The following is a 19185-nucleotide window of genomic DNA, read 5'->3' as shown; positions in this document are numbered from 1 at the left end:
TCATATACAAAGGCAGACTGGCACCATGGAAACGGCAATGATACGGATATTGGATGAAAAAAAAAAAAAAAAGTGGTGCAGATTTGGAAGGTGCCACACCAACTGGTCAGAGAGGGGAGTATAATGTATAGTAAATATACCATACATGATTTGAACTAGAACTTGCTTATAGTTTTAATAAAATACCTTAAACGAAAGTGCTGCTTTAGTTTGATGTTTCATTACAGAAGACATCCGTGGTGCCCTGCCAATATAACTATAATTTCAGATTAGCCAACTTTGTACGCGCCTTGAAAAGTTATCACTCAAAGTTTCACAAGATACGTGACTTACGTAATGTTCCAGTAAAATCATGTAAATATTGTAGGGAAATTTATAAATTTTTATTTTCGTTATTAAATAGATTTTTCAGAGGACGTATTGGGCATTTGTCCGTTTCCTCGGAGAGTCAGTCAACCGTTGGTCATATGTCTAATTTAATTTATACAAAAACTTACACACTATGACAAAATAATGGTAGGTGCATGATAACGTCAGCATTCAGACAGTTTAAACCGGCAGTGGTAGAAATCAACCATTTCCGAGAAATGGTTTTCCGCAATCTATTAAGTATCCCAAGAATACTTTTAATTTATATTAACTCTATTAAAACACGAAGTGGCAGAAATCACTTCCGGTTTTACCACTGATCGGTATAGACTAAAAACTGTAACCGATAGCAAGAAGCGATTTTCTGCAATTGATTACGGGTATAAAGAATATAGTCTATCATTAACTTGATAATAAAACCGAGAGTGGTATAAATCAACCATTTCCGGTCTTTACGTTATATTACTATCGAGCAAGGGTGGTAACAGAAAAAGAAAAGTGGTTTCTTGCAAACAGTTAAGCGTGCAAAGAATGCTTTTAATCTCCATCCTTAACTCTATTAAAACCGGAAGTGGTAGAAATCAACTACTTCCGGTTTTAACGTTGATCGTTATAAACTAAAAGCTGTAACAGATAGCGAGAAGAGGTTTTCTTCAATCGATTAAGCGCCTAGGGCAGTGATTGTCAATCTTTTTAGACTGACGATATACTTTTCTGAACATCCAGGACATCGCGATACACTTGTTTGATATTTTTATTATAAATAATAATAATAATAATAATAATAATAATAATAATAATAATAATAATAATAATAATAATAATAATAATAATATAATAGTGAAATATATTAGTTTTTATAACGACTGTATAGCACTGAGCATTATTGCTACCGCTGGAGGTGTTGACTGGTACAGTCTGTCTCGATTTTAACTAATTTATTATTAAATTCTTCATGATTTTTAAATTCTAAAATTTCGTGACATATCTTAGAGGACTGCATGATACACAATGTGTCGCAACACATCGGTTCAGAACCACTGGTCTAGGGAATACATTTCATCTCCATCTTTAACTAGATACTAGAACCAGAAGTGGCACAAATCAACTATTTCGGTTTTAGTACTGATTATTATAGAGTAAAGACGGTAACAGATAGTGAGGAGCGGTTTTCTGTGATCAATTAAGTGTCCCAGAATACATTCTATCCTCACTCTAATCTCCCTATTAAAACCGAAAGCGGCAGAAAATCAACCACTTCCAGTTTTCATAATGATCACTATAGAATAGAAATCGTAATTGATAGCGACAAGCTATTTTCTGAAATCAATTAAACGACTCAAAATATTCCATCTCCATTTTAATCTCTCTTCTAAGAGCGAAGTGCCAGTAATCAACACTTCCGGTTTCTACGTTGATTGTTACAGAGAAAAGAAACGGTAAAAGACAGTAAGAAACAGTTTCCTGCAATTAATTAAGCATTCCAAGGGTATATTTGATATCCAAGCTGATACCTATATTGAAACCGAAAGTGAAATCTACTACTTCCGGTTACAATATTGAGAAAATACAATATAGAAACCAAACTCCTTTGCGTGGTGTACATGTGACATTACTACTTGTACAGGAGATTTCCAAAATTCCTTTATATATTTACCCTGTTCATGTATCCGTCCGTCCGGAAAACAAAATATCTCAATTACTTCATGAATCACCACCCAAATTTGGTCAGCACGTAAGAGGGTAAAAAATTCGAAATTGATATTCAAACTGTAAGTGGTGGAAATTAACCATTTCAGATTTCAACCTTGATAATTATAGAGTGAAAATGCTAATAGATAACGAGAAGCAGAAAACTGCAATCGATTGATTGTCCCAAGGATACTTTTCATATCCACTGTTAACTCTCTACTTAAGCCGGAAGTGATCCATTTGAACTTCCGGTTCCAATGATCTACATAGAACAAAAGCTATAAGAGAAGCAGCTTTTTGAAATTGATCACTCTAAGAATAGGTATAATTTTCTCTTTTAACCCTATTCAAACTGCAAATGGCAGAAATCAACTATCCTCGATTTTAACGTTGATCGCCATAGAATAAAAAAACTCATAATAAATACCGAGATGCGGTCTTCTGTAATCGTTTAAGTGTCCAAAGAATACATTTTATCTCCACTCTAATCTCTCTACTGTTGGAATTATGGTAGGTATGAAGGTCGGGTAAAAAGCGCTTGTTAATTATGTATTGTACTGTGTTGTTAAGGGAAGTAGTATGTGCAAATAAGATGTAGAATTATGATAAATGTTTGAAGCGGAGTTTAAGACAAGATATTGAATTATGATGTAAATGCAAACAATGAAAAGTCAGATGATAGTAAGATTATATTAAAGAAGAGAAGCTACATTGAAGAAGAATAAAGCATTATGTGATTATGTTTAATGTATAAAGAAAGAGTGCAGATGGCATATATTGATAATAAAATGATTTGATGGTAACGTAAATGAGTTGACATTATTTAAGGAAGTTTTGGTGAAAGATTTACTGCTCGGCTGAAACTTAAAATAATATAATAAACACACATAATTTTAACAAATTTGGCACAGCTGCGGTAGGATTGGATTGGATTGGGTAGGATTGAATAGAACTGGACAAGTAGAAATATTAACTGATCAACATGCCTTCATTCCTAATCTTTCCTGCTATCAATTGCAAAACGAATAACATACAGTTATTTGGAAAGATTCCAACATCTGTGTAAAGCTACTCAAATTGCAAAAGATAGAAAAGTGTCCATCTTGATAATGATTATGGGATCTAAAGCTTACGATCAAGTGTGTAATATTTACTGGCCTGATTCTCCTGCCAACAAATCGTATACAGAATTAGTAGAAGCCTTAGAAACGTATTATAAAGCTTAAAGTGAATGTGATCGTGGAAAGATATCGTTTCCACTCCATGAAACAAAGCAATATCAAAATGTCACAAGTTTTGTGTTGGATTTAAAGAAACAATCTACCTTCTGTAAATATTCTTGTTGTCTCGACGAGAATTTAAGAGATCAGTTTGTATTTAGGATAGCTGATGATGCCATTAGACGCAAGTTATTAACCACTAAAGATTTAATTTTCCAGGCAACAGCTATCAACATCGCGTTAACTATGGAAAATACCGAAGAGCAGTTATGCTGGTTTTGACTTAATCTAAGTCAAGAGATCAATATGATTCATCAGTCTGGCCCGAGGTCACAGAGAGCTTTTATCTAGTTCTGGTGCTTCATCATCATCTTCCTCACCTCAGTCTGTGATTAGTTGCACATTTTGTAAATTTAAGCATAAAAAAGAAAGGCTTGTCCAGCACGGGGTAAAACATGTTTACGTTGTGGAAGACTGAGTCATTTCACTTTGGCTTGTCATTTTGTTATTTGTAACCAAAAGATTACTAAGTATGCTTCATCACGGCAAAATGTTATGGATACAGAATAACTGTATTAACTTCCCAGCAAGAAGAAGTGACCAATCTAGCTAATCTAATGAGGTATACCATCACAGGTGCTAGTAGTACGGAACGGGAAGCGATATCCGTAAACTGGTATTTCAGACTTATTTCATGATCAAGCTTGTTCTCCAGCGAAAACTTCAGATGAGAAGATAGCGATTAACCCTACATATATAAGGCTGAGTGGAATAATAGTTGTGGAGAAATGAAACGTTCTAGTAATAACAGTGATGATGATTTGATAATATCTAAGGTAAATTTGGTTTGCTCAGGTACAGGTCAAGATTTCGCCCACAAGAAAAAAGAGGAGTTCTACAAGGAAATGGTGGTGGCCCAAGTATCTGGGTAAATATTCAGAGAATACGAAGAAGGCATTTGAAACTGTAACATAGGAGTGAGATGATTCGGCGCAGATACAGCAGAACGCAGCACTTTTACAATCGAATTCAGAAGTGGTCCTTTTTCAGTTATTGGAGCAGCAAACGAAGATGCAAAAGTAAATTAATTGTTTGTGGGAAAGATAGGACAGAAAAAGAAAAAAAGAAAGAGTATGTATGTTGCAAGAGCGATTAGGATTAACGGTTAACGCTGTGTTAATTTGAATCTTGTTAATGTAACTATTTCTTATTTTCGTACAGGGAGGAGAATTCTAGGTATGAAGGTTGGGTAGAAAGCGCTTGTGAATTAGGTACTGTATTATATGTTGTCAAGAGAAGTAGTATGTGCAAATAAGATGTAGAATTATGATAAATGTTTCAAGCGGAGTTTAAGGCAAGATATCGCATTATGATCTAAATGCAAACAATGAAGATTTAGATGATAATAAGATTATATTAAAGAAGAGAAGCTACATTGAAAAAGAATAAGGTATTATGTGATCATGTCTAATTGTATAAAGAGTGCAGATGACACAGACTGATAAAAGGATTTGATGGTAACGTAATCTGTGCAACGGTAATTATATGTTACCTCCATAACTACTGTTAGACAAGTTTCAAAGCGTTTAATGAAAAAAAGGGCCAAAAATGAGATATAACGATTGATAGATCTTATTTTGCTGAACAAAATGGTATGTGTTAGTATACAAGCCTATGTGCTATTTTCTAGAAAATGAAAAAAAAAAAAAACGTACATTTAAAAACTGACACCGTAGGAGAACCATGCCACTTAATGAGATGAAACTCATTTTTCATTATGATACTAGCAGGATGTCACTACATACTATGATTAATGAGATGTCATCTAACTTTTCATTAGTTCTTAAATTTAAATTAATGCTTAACTAAAATATTATCAAATATAAGACATAATATATAAAATGTATCGAACCTTATTTATTTTTTACCGCGTAAACCAATGAAGCGCGGGAGACTTTCTTTAGTGTAGATCTAGAGGGGACACCAATGCGCAGTTGAGATTTTTTTTTTCCGCCGCAGAAAGCATCAGTTGCTGGCATCGACCAACAAGTGAAGACATGTAGTGAGCGGTCATCGGATTTCAGTTTTTGTAAAATGACAGAAAAACTTCAGCAGCGATATTACATCAAATTTTGCCAAAAGCTTGGCGATACCCAAACGAAAAACATTCAATCGGATAGGTACATTCAATTTTGAACGAGAATTTGGGAATGAGGAGTGTGTCCACGAAATATGATTCAGGTTTTTATCGCCAAACACAACATTTCTATGTGTCGTCAAGCTCCCTACTCACCCAACATGGCTCCGTGTAACTTTTGGTTATTTCCAAGCTGAAAATGCCACTAAAAGCGGACCAATTTGAATCAAGAGAAGATATCATGCGGAATGGGACGGAGCGATTGCTCACCATTCCAAAAACTGCGTTCCAGAAGTATTTCCAACAATGGCGGGAGCGCTGGGAGAAGTGTGTGCATTACCAAGGAGACTACTTTGAAGGGAATCAGTGTTTCAGAATTCCAAATCAATAAATGTATTTTTACCAACCGAAGGTTTGATACTTTTTAAACACACCCCATATATCAATCGATAGATCACATAAGTTGAATAAAATAACATGCTTGACAGTAAATTCTAATGTCTATTTTTCGAGAAAAAAAAAAAAAAAACCTTTTGTGGCGCTAAAAAGTATGTCGTGGGCTGCCAATAATAACTGAGTTTTTATTTTGCTGGAATAAACTGTTGTGTATGTATATACTATATATGTAATAAAATACACTGTTAACTATTATTTCTAACGGTGACACACATCCTATTGATGCATCTACTACTTCTAATAAAAAATATGTTACGCTACGCCACACTAAACAGAGTTTAAATTAAAGCAGGCACATAATACCAATAGCGTCATCATGATCAAATCGGATACGTATACTAAAATACACACTGAAAATAACTTAATAAGAAAATACAGTAATATACCTTAGTGTATTTGGATTTCACTCAAAACTTATATAAGACTTTAAAGAAATTCACTGACATCTTTGTCGAGACCTATAGTATCTTTGAAGTTGTGAACTGAATTACCAAATTTTCCTTACTTATCGAGCGTATGGAACACATCATAATAAATCACTTTACTTATCTAGTAGTGTTCATTTCAATTCTTTTTCTTTATATTTCAAATGAATAAATCGTCACACAAAAGCTTGTCATTTTTACAACATGTTCTTACATTGTCTCCTTGTTTATCAACAATCGTATTTCAACATTTATCGTAAAATATTTCAATACTTATAGTCATCTAACTTTCCCAATAGTATAGGAATTACTTATTTTCAACAAATAATACGAGTTGCACATCAGAAGTACTTGCCGTTTTGTTCTTAACTTTTTTTCTTTCTTTCAGGAAAGCAACTTCAGGATCGGCGACTCCATCCTTCGTCTAAGAAATGCAGGTTTTCTTTACTAGGTGGCAGCAGATGAGTTACAGTGCCTGGACGAGTAAGACGTATTTCTGATATTGCCCAGAGACATGAAATTTCGGTTGAAGAGCAACGGAGGATTGTGAAATTCTTCACTGCAGTTGGACGTTGTGCAACCGATAATCATCGCCAATTGGATGTTGTATGTAGTGATAGTGCTCTTGCAGAAAACACTGTTAGGAAGTAGGTGCTTGAGTTCAAAGAAGGGCAAATGAGTGTGAAATATGAGCAGAGTTCTGGACGTCCAAAAACAGCATCAACTGACGCTAACAATGTTGTGTTGAAAATTTCATCATGGAAGATAGGCGTGTCACCATGTAGAAGATGTGTGATACACTGGGGCTAACAAAGAGAACAGTGGAACGAGTAATTACAAACGAACTGGGCCTAAAGAAAGTTTCTTCTCGCTGAGTTCCACGAATGTTTAATGACGATCAAAAAGGCAAGTATTCGATCAAATGTTGCAAATTTGACACGCTTCAGAAGAGGGACGCAATTTCTTGGGAAGTATTTTGATAAGGATGAATCATAGATTCCATTATTCAACCCAGAAACAAAAAAAAAAACTAGTCGATGCAGTGGAAACCTAAAAATTCACCACACCAAAAAAAAAAAAAAAAAAAAAAAATCAGGTAGCATCCAATGAGAAGGTGCTATACACTATCATCTGCAATTCCCAGGGAGTGATATTGTTCCACCCTGTTCCGAAAGGTCATACAATTACGGGCGAGTATTTTCGTACATTTTTAGATACGGAATTTTTGCTAAAATTGACCGAGAAACGACCTCAAATGGCAAATGGCAATTTAATCCTCCACATGGACAATGCACCACCATACTGTGCTAATGTTGTGACCTTATTCTTGGCTGACCACGGTATTGAACTTCTGCCACACCCACCTACTCACCAGATTAAGCTTCGAGTGACTTCTGGTTGCTCCCAAACCTCAAAGATTTTCTTCGTGGACGCCATTTTGCCAGTACATCATCCCTGGGAAGTGCTACATTCCAGTATGCGAAACATACCCCCAAAGATGATTATGCTACATGCTAGACAAAGTGGAGTAGCGATGGCAACTGTATTTCAGTAAAGAGGAAGAGTTTGTTGAGAAAGAAACGCGTTAGTTCCCTGTATTTCCTTGTTCTTGGAAATTAAAATGAAACGGCATGTACGTTTGGTGTGCACTTTGTACTATACGTATATTTTCTGAAGTTAGTGCACTAACAGAATTTACAAATACTCTTATTTTTATTTGTTTAAGGAGTTCTTAAGCATATGCAAATAAACAGATGGATTAGCAATAGGTGACATATTATCCTCTTTATTAGATGAATTATTTTAAATGCAGCATTTTGAAATAGGAGCAGTGCAAGTATTATTAATACTACAGGTATGTGGAACACAATTATAGTTTATAAAGCTGATGAATAAGTTTGCAGAATTTGATTTAGGAACTGAATTCCATATGTCCTAAAATTAAATTCACAATTGAATCTGAGACAGACAATAAATTGGAATTTACTGAATTAATGTTACGAGACAGAACAACGAACTTACTTCTAATTTACATAGGAGGCCTGCTTAGGATTTCTACATACATAATAAATCAGCACATTCGTTAAAAATTAAAGATAAATTCATGTTTAAACTTATTTCTTAGAGTTTATAGATCGTCATCTACGGAGGATTTTTTTTCATGTATTAGGAAAAATAAACGGATAATCTTGGGAAAAATTTCAGGGCTCATAGCGAGTCACTTTTTTTTTTTTTTTTTTTTAACTAAAAGTTACTTTTTTTCAAGTTGGTCACTAAAAATTACTATCTTGGGGGTTAAAATAATTTTTTCATGTGATCTATTTTGCATTGGCAGTTTTTTAAGAACAATATTATAAAAATAAATGGAAAAAAGCAGAAACTTGTTACTTATTAGGGATGTAGCCACAAAAGCAGAAGTTATCTGGACTCTTTTTAAGTCAGTAGTGTCTGATTATGCACCTCACTCAAGTACTGACATTGGTGACATAGGCTATTCTGTGTCATGTTCCCTGGTGGTGTGCCTCAAGATCTCCAATTGTCAGAAATAAAAGTGAGTTATTTAATTACAGATGCCCTTGGTCCTCACTTCAAAGATATGTTTGTTGAAGATCTGCTAGAGGCACCAGCATACAGTCTTAAGTTTTAAAACAACAAACAATGCGGGAAAATCAGAACTGCAACTTTCAACACGATACTGGTCAAGCAAAAGTATGAAAGTTAAAACTGGCCATGTGGAGACATTTTACCTGGGAAGAACACAGAACAACAACTCGTGAAACACAAATCTAGCAATAGACAATGCAAACCTTCCCGGAGAGAAACTCTTGATGTTGGGTAGTAATGAACGAAATACCAATAGAAAGGTTCACAGAATGATAAATGAGGACATGAAAGCATTTAGGAAAAGGGGTCTGCTTGATATAGGAACATGTAACATAAACAAAGTTCATAACACGTTCCAGTAAGGACTCCAAGAACTTGGAATTGAAATGAATGATTTTATCATCGATGTTTACTATTTTTTCAAGGATTGGCCATCAAGGTGGGAAGATTTCCAGTAAGTTAGGACTGCTTAAACATAGATTTATCAAACATGTGAGTTCAAGGTGGTGTACACTTGATAAATCATGTGAAAGAGTTCTTGAACTCCTCAGTCCTCTGCAGAACTATTTTCTCAAGTTTCTTCCTCTAAAGAAATCAAACCTCATGGCTACTGGAAAATACAAAAGTCAATTATTTTGAAATACTCATCAACGAAAGCGCAGTTAAATGTTGTTATCTCAAGTACAAAACTTTTCAAGAATATCACAGAACTGTTTCAGAAAGAGGAGTCCCTTGTACATGTTCTGTACTCTAAACTTCATACTGCTACCAAGGTTTTGTTGTTGCGATTTGTGAAGAAAGAAATTGTTACAGCTTTGAACTGGATGAAAGTGTTGTAAGTGAGGAAACTCTGTTACCAGTTGGTGAAATGGAGTGTGGAGAAGCAAGGTTAGCATTCAGCAGCTGAAAGAAGAAGGATGTGCTTAGTTTTAAGAAAAATGTTAAGTCTCACTACGTAAACACATACTGAAAACCATTGAAATTTCCCTACAACTTAAATACTTCTCTTGTCTTCATCCGGAAAATGTCAAGTCATCTAAGAGTGTCATGTATATTACAAATCTGTCAAAAGCTCTTCCCTTCAACATTGACTTAGATTTAGTGAGTGATAAGTGGCGGTTACTTCAACTTGAGATTTTTTTCAGGAAGTCTTTGCAATGGCCGAAAAGATGATTTCTGGAGTAATTTTTTCATCAAGTTTCCTACAGTGGCAACGGTAGTGAAAGTTTGTCTCTGTCATGGCAGTGCTGACGTGGAACGCCGGTTTTCACTGTCACGTCGTCTGCTCTCTGAAGGTTGCACAGCGATGTCTTGTCTTTCGGGTCTATCTGGGATGAATGTCTAGGATGAAAAAATTTAGAAATAGCCAAGAAGCTTCCACTTACTCTGAAGCTTCTTACATCTGCTAGGTTTGCTTATCGTAACTATAAAACATACTTAGAAAAGCTAAGAAAGGAAGAAGCCCAAAAACAAGTAGTAAAGAAAGATGAAACAAAACAACAAGCAAAGAAAGAGGTAATGGAGAAATTGATAAAGGAAAAAAAGGGCATTAAGGACATGGAATCAATCCTGCAACAGAATAGAAGAGGATATGAAAAGAAAAGTAGAAGACGAACTTTTATTTCAAGCTCCTAAAAACAGCTGTGAAAGAAAGAATATGACTGAAGTGCACTTTGCACAGGGTATGTTGGAGGCAGTGGCGTGGTGTGACATTTTGACAATTGTTACCGGTTGTTGATACTACGGGTAACTCTAAATTTCTTAATATCAGAGAGTTTAGTGCTCACTTTTTTCAGCGTATAAATAATTTTAAAATGTCGACATCAGCAAAGATTTTTTTTTTTTTGCAAATTCCGCTTCATAGTTAAAAAAAAAAAATCTTATGCTCTTTTGTGCAGTTAACAGACTCTTCTAAAACTGAATTAATCATATGGACATAATAATGAACAAATTAGAATTGTGTGTAGTCTATCTTTGTTTAACAAAACGCTGCGCTCCCCAAGTTCACCAACCATAATCGGAGTTCCATTGTATGTTTGAGCAACAAGTTTTTTCCCCGCACTGAAAATCAGTCAGACACTCAATCACAATTTGGGACAGAAAAACTGCAGTATGGTCAGCACTAATCTCTATAAAACTTATAAATCTCTTTTAGACTTTCCAAGGGGCATGGTGGCTCAATGGTAGAGCGCTTACCTCTGGTGCGTGGGGTCACTGGTTCGATCCCGGCCAAGTAAGTTTGCGGGCACAACATCCTGTCCGTGGGTTTTGTCGGGCTACTCCCGTTTTCTCCCATATTCTCATTCCACCAACTTTTCCATCATCATTCACTTGCCTTAATCATCGTATCCTTTAGCCTAAAAGGGCATTATCGTGGGACGTGAAACTGAAAGACATCATTTTTCTTTTGTACTTTCCGTCCTCAGAAACAGCGTGTAGAATTGTGAGAGCTACAGTTTGTTCGATACCTTAGTGGGTTCGTCCATAATCAAAGCAACAAAATTTAAAACCTTGATCTCCCTTTTCATTTCATTAATTTATCTGTGCAAAGATACAATCGATTAGTTATTTTAAATCACATTAGAAGTCCCTGAAGAGACTGTGAATTGGCTTAAATGACGATACAATTTATCATCAGTTTCTGCAAGCAGATTCAATATTCTAAGAAATTACCTTTGTTTGTATATACAGAGAATTCGTCGCTACCTCTGAGTGGTAGTTCTAAGAAACTGGCACTAATTAAGAGTAAAATGATATTTTTTTAGTTTTACGTCTCACGGTTATGCCGGTTAGGCTAAAGGAGACGATGATGATGAGAAATGAATGGAATGATGGAATGAAGAAAGTGGGAGGAAACGGGAGAACCCCGAGAAAACCAACGAGCACGGTGTTTGTCCACCACAAAGTCCATACGGCGCGAGCTAGGATCGAACCTGGGACCTCAAGCACCGGAGGTGAACGCTCTACCACTGAGCCACCGCGCCCCCGACACTAATTAAGAGTATGATGTTATATCTGTATATTTCTTTCACAGTTGTATTAGCCTATAGTTTGCAATATTAAGTTCAAATCTTTTACCTAATGAAAAGTCAATTCTTCTTTTCCGGAATGTAGGCATCAGGCACGTAGCCAACGGGTGAGTCGGGGTTTCGGACCCCTCCCCTTTTGAACAAGAAATGAAAAAAATAAGGAAGGATGAAACAAAAAGAAACGAGAAACAGAAGAATCAGCGTTAAATATATAAAGATACAGCAAGCGTTTGATTATTCTTTCTTATGTGGAGGAAACAGTGTGGGTCAAGTTGAAAATGGGTATTATTGTAATGAAGCATTCCGAATTCTATCTAGCTCCATGCTAATCCTATGGATTACAAATGGCGATCGATAGAACGGTTTGATCAGATAGATTCTTAGGTAGAATTTAAGAAATGCCCACAATCACCAATAATATGAGCCTGGCAACAGATTCCAGTTACACTTGTTAAAGAAATTTTTAATTTCGCGGCAACACTAATCCATTTTATAGGATGCCTTTACTGCCGAAAGAGATCTCGTTGCTATCCTTGACGGCATTAAACGAAGATAAGAAAAAGAAGAAAGATAAGAACCGAGTTTGAATGGCCTCGGAAGACTATATTTTCAATACTTTTTTTTTCTTTTACTCGCGATGTCTTCATAATTTATTATTAAAATACTAACATATCCTCATTTTATTGTTCTAACAAACCAATATGGATATGTTGCCAGTAAAATAGTTTAGATTGATCGAGCTCCTGGTGTGTAACCATAGTATTTCATGTCACGCCCCCTCCCCCCCCTCCTTCCATTACGAAATCCTGGGTAAAGAAACAAACATATGTTGCCAGTAAAATAGTTTAGAATGATCGAGCTCCTGGTATAATAACCACAGGATTTCGTCACCGACCCACCCCATTACGAAATCCTCATTACGTGCCTGTAGGCATGGAACACATAGATGCAATATGTTTGGAATTTTCATGACACCTTCGCATGATTCTAAGTTTTCTATTTTATCGACGTCATGAGGATTCCATGCATTTTTGTCCCTGCCAAACAACAGGCATGGTCAAGAGTAAATTTTTATCTTCACACACTCACATAGCCATGGGTATTGGGCATACAATTGTATAATAAAATGACATTGATAACCTTCCAACGATTTTTATTTTAAATTGTTTAAATGTGGTATTGGTCTTTCTCCGCGATTTGACTTACTTTATCATGTGAATTATTTTCCGACAACGAACGCGCACCAAAACATTGTTTCATAATGCTTTCTGTAGGGCAGCCAATGTCACCGATATAGTACGGGGTTTTCTAAATCATTGCAATACTTGCTAACGATAGAGTTGGAAATTTGTTGTATCGACAGTATTCTATACTAAAATAAAAACTAAACATTTTCAAGTTAATTAGCACAAATACTATAATAATAATAATAATAATAATAATAATAATAATAATAATAATAATAATAATAATAATAATAATAATAATAATAATAATAATAATAATAACAACAACATCTGGAAAACTAAAAAAATCCTGTAAGCTCGAGCTAAAAGTCAGTAGGAAAATTTATTTTGAATTATTAAAGTAAACTCAATAAATTTGTTCGTTAAGAATATCCTATTCTTCTTATTCTCTGTTGCTGAATTATTCAAATTTAAAGATAACATATTAACATATAAAGTCGGGCGAAGACAATACGTTAACATATAAATAATGTACCTCGAAACGTAGAGTCTTACAATAGCAGGTGTTCAGTGCTATTACTATGAAATACCTACTACTTATACTTGACCGGAATTGTATACTATACAGACAAAGAAATAACCGTATGAATACAATAATCACAGCTGAGTTTCCACTGTTGGAGAGGGGAAGCAAACGAAACAGTATAATAGAATATACACGCTGATGGAATTCTAGATTCTCCTTGTTTTGGCAGGGATCATTCCTATTTTTTCCTGGTTCATTCAGCCGAACGGTAACATAAAGACCATTCCGAAAGTCCAAATACGAGAGTGCAGGATGCTTCTGCCTGATACGCTGCTTCTGGAGTAAATGACTGCTATTGGGATTCGCATTACCAGTAAAATCTACGGTATCAACAACAGTATGTTTCTATTTGGCGTTGGCATGTTGCGCTCGTTCATATCGTAAATGCGGTATAGGCCGTCCAAACTTTTTTTTTTTTTTTTTTTTTAAAGGAAAGAAAAGATGTAATTTTTTTTCATGTTCATAATGAAATTTAGAGGCATCAGAAAATAACAGAAAACTGGAGTACTGTTACCGCAGGTAACAGCGGTAATATGCAGTACACGCCCCTGGTTCGAGGAGTTGAAGAAGTAAAGAAAGATTTGTAAGATGACAGAAACAGACCGATGACTTGCAGAAAATAGTGGTTAAGAAAAAATCCTTCTTAATAACTCACATCTTTCTTCATAAAAGCTAAGTTTATGTGAAAATATATTAGCATACGTTCTTGTTACTGCTTTTTACTTCATTTTGTATATAACTACATTTTTAGTTAACACTTGTAATTTATTTTAAATGTTCATAATAAGGGATAAACATAAACCACATAATTTGCTTTGATCTTGTTGTGTTAAAGGAGAATGACATATATTACTTGTTTACAGTTTACTTTTCATTATATGCGGAATGTTGGTAGAAGCCATTCCTATGTTTAGCAATCATGTGGTACCAAGACAAAATTTGTACCAAACCAATTGTACAAGCCAAAATTTTATTACCTGTTAATGATAATCTAGATGCTATATATTAATTACATTACTTCAATATTGTATTACTGGACACAATGAAAATATAGAAATTTGGCTTTACCCCATCCACATCAAAGCCGAAATACAAATCCGTGCAAAGTATGTAATTAATAATGAACCTCTAAACACAAGTAATCCAATTATTTTCTTTTTATAAGCAGACAAACTTAAGTAAAATAATACTTAATCTTAATATGTTAAAACATTATGTATTTCAGCTATGATACAGCCGGCCCAGCCCAGCTATGATCCAGCCGACGTTATTTTGGTTAAAAGAAACAAGTAAAATTCAATTTATGCCTAAGTTTGGCACCAAGGTTTAAAGTAACTTTTTATGAGATTTTGGTCACTTTTTCATGTGCTTTTAACTATTTAGAAGAGACCAGACCACTATGAGCCCTCAAATTTAGAACATAAGGTTTGGATATCAATACGATGTCCAATAACAAGGCTATAGATAATTATGTAAAACGTGAATTTCTGTTCCTTTTAAACCAAATCGGATTAATAAAAACATTTTACGGATTAAAAAAATATTTTATGAAAAATAGTATACAGCGGAGTATCTGAAGATACACTCGTCTGAAAACTCTTATGTTGATATGATCAAGAAAAATATTCACATTAGGATCATGGAACGTCTGAGAGGGACTAGTAATAAGGATTCTGTGTTCTAAGGTTTTCCACACATTTTAGGACGCCCAACCATAACATTTACAAAAACCACATTACATAATAACAAGAATATGTTTGAATCTTATTACATAAAGACGAAGAAAACAAGTTGAATTTGGATTAAAATAACCTTGACAATAAATCGGACTGTATTATCAATGGTTTCATTCAGTAAATTTAAGTTTCATCAAATTTGCTTATTAATTAACATTATGTAGAAGTTCAAAGGCATGACAGTGGACAGACAGTGGTTATATAGTTATAAAGTAGTAAAATCTGCGTAGACTATATTCTGTTAAGTGATGGTTTGACACTCAATAAACTACAAGTTTAGGTTTCGTTTTTGTAATAGTTTCCGGTACAACTGAGTGGCTTGATTGTTAGTTAGCCAACTTATCACGATTTACAAGTTACTTAAAGTTATAGCCATGAGCAAATAAATATGTGAGATCAGTGTCCAAGCGATTTTAGTAATTGCAGTGCCCGAGAATGAGAACAGTAGCAGCTCCAAAATTATTCTGTTGGGAAAAACAATTTGGTACTGTACGATTAATCTTACCATTTACTTCAGTACAAATACAAAATAAGTTTCTCCAAATTCTATAATATGTGCATTATATCCAACACTTATTTACTATTGTACCCACTTTACAATGCAGTATACATTCATAATTCTTAAAAACAAAGCTATTGTTAACTTACATGGTTTGTAGGCTGGTAGCTCCTGTCCTCCTCAACAGATTTAGAACCATCTTTCGTCATTTCTAGTTCTACTTCTTTTTTGATTTTCTGAAAAGTAATGAACACTATTTTTTATTTTATTTTTATTCTACAATATGAGCTGAATCCAGCTTAAAAGGCTGAATCTAGTTTAGTTATAAATAACAATCTACAATAACTTCATCTAAAAAAATCTGCACAACTCGCTCGCTTCTCTCAATCGTTCGGTACGTAAAATTGTCAGCAACGAAGACAACATTATCAAACGGAAAAATATAAAGTGGTTACAGGGAAAATTAATTCCAATAGCTTGTACAGACTATATTTTGTTTTTAATTACGGATAAAAGATTGTAATTTCCACAATCAAATTGCAGTTCGCTACTAGATGATACAGTACAGTCAACAGAGCAGCACTGAATTGTATTTTTAGTAACATTACACATTTTGAATTTTAAGGTAGGTTTTTTCTTTCGAAAAAGTCGACATTAATGACAATGTCTACATTACGCGTCAAATGTAATAATTTTATCTGTTTTAAGAGCTTTTAAAATGTACTATTCTAGATTTTTTTAAAGCAATATAGTAATTTTTAATGAAAAATATTTAATGAAGTTCTTATTTTGATATTACTTTATTCTAATAGTAAGGAAAATATTAAGACTAAATCATGGACAATTTGGAGTTCGATTATTGAACTCCACAATCAGAAAAGGTAACTAGATTTAGGAAATTAAGTTTGTTTGCCCGAAGTGTTCATGTTTTTCTCTTTCTTTGAATGACGAAACCAAGGACAATTATTAGTGACGGGCAATGGATACAATACTTAAATAGACTGACATACGACGGAATGGGTGCGAAGTGTAAGTTTTGTTTGAAAGTGATGTGTAACAGTTTATTTTTCAGTTCTTTACGTGACTATAGGAACAAGTATGTCCAGCTTGCGACAATAGAAAGTAGCATATGTAAAATTTATGCTATGTACTTTTGTACATTTTCATTTATAATGCACTCAACAGAAAACAGAACTTAAAGCAATGACCTGTTTTATATGCATGCCTTTCAGGATCAAAAAAGAGGTATGCGAAAGAAAAAATCTTTAACAACATTGGAAAATTATCTCATACTAAAATTAACATATCCATTGCTATAACTATAGTAACGAAAAATGAAATTTACTGCTTTTGTTCAACTAAACAAATTCTATAGTGAACTATCTGTTAAAGAAACAGAAGACTAAGGAAAGGAGCAACACAAAAGATGACGAAAATTCGTCTCATTTTATAGACTAACATATCCTTACAAACTGAAATACTACCTTTCGAAACTAACATATATCACTTCCATCTACTCCTGACACTCAAACAAGCAAACTGCATTTAATAACAAATGAAAAACAATGAGAGGCGTTTTGAGGGAAAATGTGTAGAAGTTTAAAGTAGCAGAACTGCTGGTTTCGAGGAGTTGCTGTCGTTCCAAAGTATGTTGTGGAAATCAAATGAAATGATCTTTGATTTAACGTTCCACTATTATGTTCTTTACGCTAAAGGGACAGATGATTAATGAAAATGCATGATCATGAAAAAGTTGGTGTAGGAAACGGAAGAACCTTGAAGAAGCCCATGGAACAATTTAGTTCACCAGAAATTCACATGGCCTGGGATCGAACCAAGGACCGACCTCTCACACTAGAGGTGAACGCTCTACCAGTGAGCCAGCACACTCCCATGAAATCTGTGGTGAAGTATTCAAAGAAGCTAGTTGTGCATGTTAATTGTCTAGAGACTACTACTAAAATTGCTCTCAATGACTAGAAAAGCGAAGTTTTTCTCTACCAATGGTTGGAAGTCTCGGCGTAGTTAAAAAAATGTGTCAATTGAATTGTTTTTAACTTACCAGAAAATCATTAATTTGACGAAAGAGACCCCTGTGCCCATGAGTAACAGAGATTTATATTATTTCACATCTTCGCAACACATCATTTAGATATTTATAACTACACCAATAGAACTGGACGGATGCAGGTAAATGAATCAAATAAGTAAAACACTTTCGACTATATTCAGTGTAATTACACAATCTTCGCGCTGACCGACAACATCGTGAGTGCTTAAATCAAACTGTGAACAAATATATTACTATTTAGTACAGTTTTCTCTCTATTTAGAATATTGCTCAATTTATGTATACAAAGTTTTGGAAGATAACTAGAAATAATCTCTTTAACAAAGTGTCATTAAAAAATGATATTTTATATTATCTTAAGATACAATTCTAGCTTTGTGAACAGATGGTTCAGAAAGGTTAGGTACTACAAACGGTCTACTAAGTAAGTCCTTAATCGAAGTAAATTTTTTGAAAATACCTTAACTTCAACACCAACACACCTAGTAGTAGTTTCGACAGTTGTTTATCTTTCTAAGTACTCCACAGAAGATATTTGTTACCATCATCAATAATTACAAATGGAAGCAATCGCTCTTCTTTTTCTTAATAAGACTATATTTAAGTTAAATTTATTTGTCTTCTATTTACACTATATCGTAGTGAAGACAAATAATACAATACGACAGAGTTATGTATGTATGGAGAAATATTAAAACTGGCCTTGTCCATACGGACATTGAACAATAACAGTGAAGTGTAAGATGTAAATACTGTATAAATCAGTGTGATTCTTCATTTGAATAAGCGTGTATTGATTTCAATTAGTGGGACGATGGTGATAATGATACTACTACTACAATTACTACTCCTAGTAGTGGTAGAATAATAATAATTTAACAGGTAATAATAATTTAGCACACTAAAACTGCTATAATCATCAGGATTAGATTTGTTTCGTATTAAAATATAAATGTAACTATGTACAGAATAGGATTAAGTATCAATTGTTGATTACTACAGATTAAAACATAATAAATAATAATAATAATAATAAATATCAAGGAAGTTTCTCTAGGATTCTGTATATCTATTATTGAAAGTACAAGGTTATTCAAAAAGAAGGAGCAGATTTAAAATATTTACTTCTAATGAACTATATTATATATATATATATATATATATATATATATAT

General features: G+C 34.1%; 1 protein-coding gene across 2 annotated transcripts in view; it reads right to left on the bottom strand.

The window, feature by feature from the left end:
* The window catches only part of LOC145660645 (uncharacterized), a 53073-nt gene that overhangs the window by 6524 nt on the left and 27364 nt on the right, over positions 1 to 19185 (bottom strand). For both annotated transcript variants that reach the window (XM_081725947.1, XM_081725956.1), the window contains exon 5: positions 16090 to 16176. In XM_081725947.1, coding sequence (XP_081582073.1) covers positions 16090 to 16176 — 87 coding nt within the window. The remainder of the gene's footprint in view (positions 1 to 16089; positions 16177 to 19185) is intronic.

This window comes from Thermobia domestica, chromosome 1 (assembly GCF_964235325.1).
Source record: "Thermobia domestica chromosome 1, izTheDome1.hap1.1, whole genome shotgun sequence".
NCBI lineage: Eukaryota > Metazoa > Arthropoda > Insecta > Zygentoma > Lepismatidae > Thermobia > Thermobia domestica.
This window is presented reverse-complemented; position numbering and strand designations above follow the sequence as displayed.